General features: G+C 44.2%; 1 protein-coding gene and 1 non-coding gene across 4 annotated transcripts in view; both read right to left on the reverse strand.

Moving 5' to 3' along the window:
* ARHGEF9 (Cdc42 guanine nucleotide exchange factor 9) overlaps positions 1–3,511 on the reverse strand; it is a 212,052-nt gene extending 208,541 nt beyond the window's left edge. Inside the window, exon 1 of one of the 3 annotated variants that reach the window (XM_038587547.1) lies at positions 2,914–3,511. In XM_038587547.1, coding sequence (XP_038443475.1) covers positions 2,914–2,943 — 30 coding nt within the window. In that variant the 5' untranslated portion in view covers positions 2,944–3,511. Of the gene's footprint in view, positions 1–2,574; positions 2,596–2,913 lie in introns of those variants that run through there. The other 2 variants (XM_038587555.1, XM_038587551.1) reach the window with 2 other exon arrangements.
* A 355-nt stretch (positions 3,512–3,866) lies between these two features.
* MIR1468 (microRNA mir-1468) lies at positions 3,867–3,957 on the reverse strand. Its single transcript, NR_128885.1, has one exon. It is a non-coding gene; the product is annotated as a microRNA mir-1468 (primary transcript).
* Positions 3,958–6,466: the final 2,509 nt, after the last annotated feature.

The raw sequence follows: 6,466 nt of genomic DNA on the forward strand, positions 1-6,466 counted from the left end.
ACCCCCTATTTCTCTCTATTCTCTTGCCAGGTTTTCTTTTTCTTTTTAGTGCTTAGCACCACCTGCCATATTGTATATTAATTTGTGTCATTGTATAGTGAGCACCTAGCCCCCAGAATATAAGATCCATGAGAATGGGGAATTTGTTTTTGTTCACTGCTGTCTCCCCAGCACTTAAATCAGTGCAAACTCATAGTAGATACTCTATTTTTTAATGAATTAACAACTTCAATAGCACCTATGAAATAAGCTATTTTATACCCATTTTATAGACGAGGATTTAAAAAGTTTGACAATTGGCAAGTGTTTCAGAGCTGAGAAGTATAAAAGCCAGGCTTGTGACTCTGAGACCAGCGTTCTCTCCACTCTAGGCTTAACCTAGCACAAATTAATAAGGGGAGCCTGGGTGGCTCAGTTAAGCCTCTGCCTTTGGCTCAGATCACAGTCCCAGCATCCAGGGGTCCTGGGACAGAGTTCAGCAGGGAGTCTTCTTCTCCCTTCCCCTGCTCTTGCACTCTCATGCTCTCTCTCTCTCCCCTTCTCAAATAAATAAAATCTTTTTAAAAAAAGAAGTTATGAATGAATATACTACAATTTACCATCAAAAGTGAACTCACAATTTTTTTTGACACTCTCTACTGAGACAATTCTTTTTTTTTTTTTTTTTTTTTTTTTTTTTTTTTTTTTTTTTTTTTACTGAGACAATTCTTATTCTGTAAAATCCCTACTGGTGTTTTTTATGTTCAAAGACCTTCATTTGCAAGTGACACTTGCAATCAGTTAAAACAATCAAATGCTCTAAAAAGGAATCCCACTATTATAAAAAGCCTAATATAAATTACAGGCCCTTTGCAAATGAAAGAGTAAAGACCTTTAGAATGGCCTCGTTAAAAAATGGTGGCTAAATAAATATTCTCTATTTTTTTTGTAATGAGCCACTACTTACATTTTATCCAACATTTACTTCTAAGAATCTGAGAATCTCAGACTTCCAAGAAATTTTGGTGATCATGAATAGCCCCATTTAACAGGTGAGAAAACTAAGTCCCCAAACATTCCTATCAAAACAGTAGTAGGGCCAAGACTAGAGATTTCTTGCCACCAGATGAGAATAAAGTTTCTTAAATTCTGGCAAATTTTTAAATAAATGCTTTTATCACCACTTAAGTCCCCTAAAAATATTATAAGAATTCCCCATCAATCAATCTTTAATTTCATAGTCTCTACAAGGTTTCTGTTACTCTCTCTTTTCTCTCACACACAATTGGCAAAATTTTAGATTTCTCTATTAATTTAATCTGTTGTCAATGGGTGGCTCTGGACCCCTATACTAAAATATATATATAGAAGAGGTGGGAGGTCTCACCCATACTCATCTTCCAGAAATACCAGGACTGTCATATTTTGTTTTGTTTTTCAGGCAAATTTCATGGCATTAGTTCATCCTGAAAGAAATTCTTTCCCAAGATCATGACTGTTTGTTTCTTTCTGCCTCTCAGCACCATTTGAACTGATGATTCTGTGAAGCAGTGGGGAGGGACAATGATGAAGAGATAGAAGACTCCTGTGCTAGACTCAGCTTTGCCTTCATGGAGCTGTGTGGCCCTGGGCAAGTCTCTCCCATTCTCTGGGTTGCAGGTTTCCTGGATGGATGACAAGGACTTGAAGGTCTTTTCCTGACGTAACCTTTTCTGGTTCTACAAACATCTGAAACAGTTTCCATGGGACCGCAGGGAAGTAGAGGTCTAAGAAAGTCTCTCAAAGCTCTGGCATATAGGAATATAAACTGGATGCCTTTAAGAATCAGTGAAACAGAATTCTAAGGAAACCTGGAGGAAAGGAGGACAGCTCCTCTGAATACAGTCCTAATCCATACCAAATTCCTCTTCCCTTCCAGAACAGGAGCAAAAAAGATTTAAACATCAGTTTTTACCCAACTGCTTCAGGCTACTTTCCTTCAGCTGTGGGTTGTGACTGGGAGTGCAGAAGTGTGGGCTAGGGTTGCCATCAGCGCCTGCTGACCCAACACAACTGCCCTCCAAGACCCTCTTGCCTCCTACAACCCCCACTCCCCCACCCTGGCCCCAGTCCCTGACTAGACTTGAGCTACCCCTGGCTGAGTCAGAAAGGCATCAACAAGCAGCCACCACTTCCTCTCTTCAAGGGAAGTCATTCCAAGGTCTCCAGGTGGAGAAGGGAGCACCATAGCATACAATGAATTGTTGAAGGATAATACTAAACACACATACAAGCACACACTCCTTGATGGGGGGTGGGGATGAGAAAGAGCTCTCCTAACTGAATGGGGCTCAGACCCATTTCCAAGATGAGGATTTCTGAAGCTCTCTCCTTTACAAAATCCTAAGTGTGTACAGGATGTCTCCAGCCCAGGCAAAGGGCTCCAGGGCCCCCCTATGCAGCTTCCCTGAGAGTCACTCCCTGGCCCTCAAGCCCTGAGACTGGCCAGGGTGAAGGGGTGCATGCAGCCTATTTAGGGGACCATGAAGCTCTCCCAATACTGTCTTCTCCACAATCCCAGGCTTTTTGACTACTCTCTCCCTCCCAAATCCATACCAGCTCACCGGCGCTTTCGAGCCTCACTATTCCCAGAGAGACCCTCTACCAGCCTTCCTTGCTTCATTGGCCTTCCAGGTGACCCCCACTCTCACCATACCCCAATGGGGGAAGGTAGGTAGGAATGCGGAGGGGGATGGGAGGGGTCTTTCTTCAGCAGGCGAGTGAGCTAGGACTCCTAAAATGGCCACAGGAAGCTCGCTACTGTCTCAAGGACAGAGCCGGAGAGGGCGGTGAGCAGAAACCAGGGGGCTCATTGCAGAGCCTCTGGTGAAGGAGCTGGGGTGGGGCTAGGGGACTGAGGCTCAGGCAGGGTAAACTGGGGTTATATGCACTCACCATTCCTGATCCGCCCCTTATCCACTGCATGGTGCCCGAGAAGAAGTCCGTCTTCTCTGAGGCCTGGGTGGCTGGCGCGGGTTGTCTCAGGCAGGCTGGGCTGGCAGGGCTGGATCAAGCGAAAGCCCTAGCGCCCCCTCTGCCTCCCCTCCTCCACAGCCCTAAAGCCCAATCCCCTCCGCCCCGGACCTCCCCTTCAGTCAGGTTGTTCCATCCCAGCTGGCAGGCTCTGCCTCTCCGCCCTGCAGCTCCAGGGGTGCTTGGCTGGGAGAAGCGTAGGAGGAGGGTCCCAACCGACTGCCTTTGTCCCCAGCCAAGGCTTCAGAACTGGGAGGTGGGGTGCAGGGAGAGGATGGGGGTAAATGACCTTCACCCGGGAGAAGGCGGAGGCCACCTCTTCCTGCCTGAACCCCCTCCCCGTGCTGTAGTTAGATGCTGTTTATTGTGGGGCTCCCCAGTTGTGTCAATTGTGTCGAGTCAGCAAAAAGTCCCCTCCAAAGTTGCCAGAGGTGTTGGGCCAACCTCCGAAATAATAAGATCCTGCCCCAGTGGAGCCACAATAAGATCCTGCCCCAGTGGAGCCACGCCGATACTCTCCTCCCTCCCTCCCTTCCCCCAGCCCTCCCTCTGCATACTCCCCTCGGATCCTGTCTTCTATTGTGTACTCTTGGGGCTTTCATCCTCTTTACTTTCGCTTCTCAGAACAACTCTGTGAACAAAGCATTAGTATCTTCATTTTACAGATAAATAAATGGAGGTTTAGAAGATGGAAGGGACCTATCTAAGGTCACATAAAAAGATAAAGCCTTGACTTTACCCTTTGCAGCTTTCCAAGCCTCTTTTTGCTAACGCAAGTGCGCGCGCGCCCCTAGGCGCGCACGCGCGCGAGCACGCACACATAACACCATTCCAGGATTCTCCCTCACATCCTCAGGAATATGAAAGGTAGCTTGTTGATGGATGAATTTTCCATTTGCTTGTTTTTCTGAGAATGAGTCAAAAGAACATCAGCAAAACAGGCAAACGGAGAAACCACCCACCTCTTCATGATGTCCCTAAATCTGGGCAGTGCAATCCAGGCTGGCACCTTTACAGCTGCTGAATGTTGACATTGCTGGTCACATTCAAACCCATATAGTCCTTACAATTACCCTGTAAGAAGAACATGACAGGGAATGTTAATGAGCCCCCTGTTACACACATAAACACTGAAGCCCAAAGATTGAAAAACATTGCCTAAGGTAGTACAGCTAAACAAGAGAAGAATCCAAGTCTCCTGACCCACAGGGCAGGTCAGGCAAAATTGGGATTACAAAAACAATTGTTGCAGCTTCAGCAAGAGGGAATTAAAATATGACAGCAGAAAGAAGTGCCTGAAGGTGATTGGTATGAAGACATCACTGGCATTTTACACACACAAATTTATTTTCCTCTGTTCTAGCAGATTCTCCCCCACTTCATCCAAGCCATTGTGTTTGGCCAGACAGAGCTGGCCAAAGATCTAAGCAGATGCTTTGATAAGCACTCAATCCTGGGAGGGATACAAGCAGAAGGTGAATGGTCCTTTGGCAAAGGATTCTTGAATCAAATGGGAGCTTAGCCTAGGTAGCCTTTCAACTTCCTCCCAAGGCTGATAGTCTTGTAATTCTACAATTGTCTCCTCACTTTCTCATCTCTGAGCCTTCAATCACACTAAGCCTCTTGGATTTACCTCCCCTGCCAACCAGGCCAGTCAGGGCTGTTAGCACTCTTAGATTTCTTTAAGATACAGCACTAGGCACACCACCTCTAGGAAGCTTTCCTGGAATATTCCAGGCCCTGGTTTTATTATCTCTTGTCTAATTCCTATAGTGCTACCTTTTATCTCTCTCAATTGAAAATAATCTTTTACTTACTGGTTGTTACAGCCTGAATTGTGTCCCCCTAATATTTGTATGTTGACGTCTGAACTTCCAATGCCTCATAATGTGATTTTATTTGGAAATAGTATCTTTAAAGAGATAATAAAGCTAAAATAAGATTACTAAGATAGACCTTTTTCCAATATGTCTGGTGTCCTTATAAAAAGGAATTTTGGACTCAAACAGGTACAGAGGAAAGACCATATGAAAAGAAAGGAAGAAGGTAGCCATCTGCAAGCCAAGGAGAGAGGCCTCAGAAGAGACCACCTTGATCTTGGACTCCTAGCCTTCAGAATTTTGAGAAAATTAATTTCTGTTAGTTAAGGTACCCAGTCTTTTGTACTTTGTTATGACAACCCTGACAAACTAATACACTGGTCATGTGTACATTTTTCTATGTCTTGTAATTTAAATGGAATTATAAGTATTTTCTTAAGTCAGGGACAATGAAATACTTAGTATTTCCCTACAATAGTGACTGTCACATAAGAAATATCCAATAAACACTTGGATTTTTTTTTGATGGATACATTCATTCAACAATATTATTGAACCCCTATGTACCAAGCATTGTGATAGATGCTCAAGATGCAAGACAAATTTCCTCATGGACCTTACAATCTACTTTGAGTGGAGGAAAAGTAAACAAATAGTAAACAAACAAGATAATTAAAGATTGTGATATATGTTTTGAAGGATTATAAACTAATTTATGTGATAATGAGTAGTCCTAGGATTATGGGAGTTGTCTATATCAATCATAATCCAGTCAAGAAAATAGAAACTACCCTAGATCTTACCTGGAAGGAAGGAAGGAAATACATCTTGCCTGCAGAGCTAGAAAGTCAAACAGAGCATGGTGAGGAAAGTCAGCATTTAGCAACCACAGAAAACTATTACCACTCCTAGGGATAGATGGATAATGAGAAAGATAATGTTACCAGAATCCAGAAACCGGTGCTAAACGGAAGCTAAAAGCATGGGTGGGTGGCCTGATGGTTCAGAAGCTATGAATGGAGGAATAGTTAAACAGATGCTGGAATCATGTAGGAGATACAACCATTTCCGGAGTACACCTCTCTGAAGCATAGAGGTGGGGAGTAAAGAAAATACCTTCCTTCCACCTGCTCACAAATCTCTCTCAAGTGTCTCCCATTGGACAAAAGAAGTGAGACAATAAGGGACCCTAAGAAATTTAGTGTGTAGATGAAGAGTGGAGAAGGAACCTGAGACCAGACAACCCTGTGTTAATGTATGTGCCTAGAAACTCTTTCAAAAGAATAAATGTTGGGATCCCAGGGTGGCGCAGCAGTTTGGCGCCTGCCTTTGGCCCAGGGCGCGATCCTGGAGACCCGGGATCGAATCCCACGTCGGGCTCCCGGTGCATGGAGCCTGCTTCTCCCTCTGCCTGTGTCTCTGCCTCTCTCTCTCTCTCTCTCTCTGACTATCATAAATAAATAAAAGTTTTTAAAAAAAGAATAAATGTTGATCCCAGAGGCATAGAGGCTATTGAATCCAGTATTCCTTGTGTACCTACGAGCAGTTAGAGATGATATAGTGTAGTAGATAAGAGTATGAACTCTGGGGCCAGAACTGCTTGGATTCAATTATTGGCTTTGCTACTTACTTGGGAAGGTTATTAAATGTCCTGT

The sequence above is a fragment of the Canis lupus genome, chromosome X, assembly GCF_011100685.1.
Source record: "Canis lupus familiaris isolate Mischka breed German Shepherd chromosome X, alternate assembly UU_Cfam_GSD_1.0, whole genome shotgun sequence".
NCBI classification, from domain to species: Eukaryota; Metazoa; Chordata; class Mammalia; order Carnivora; family Canidae; genus Canis; species Canis lupus.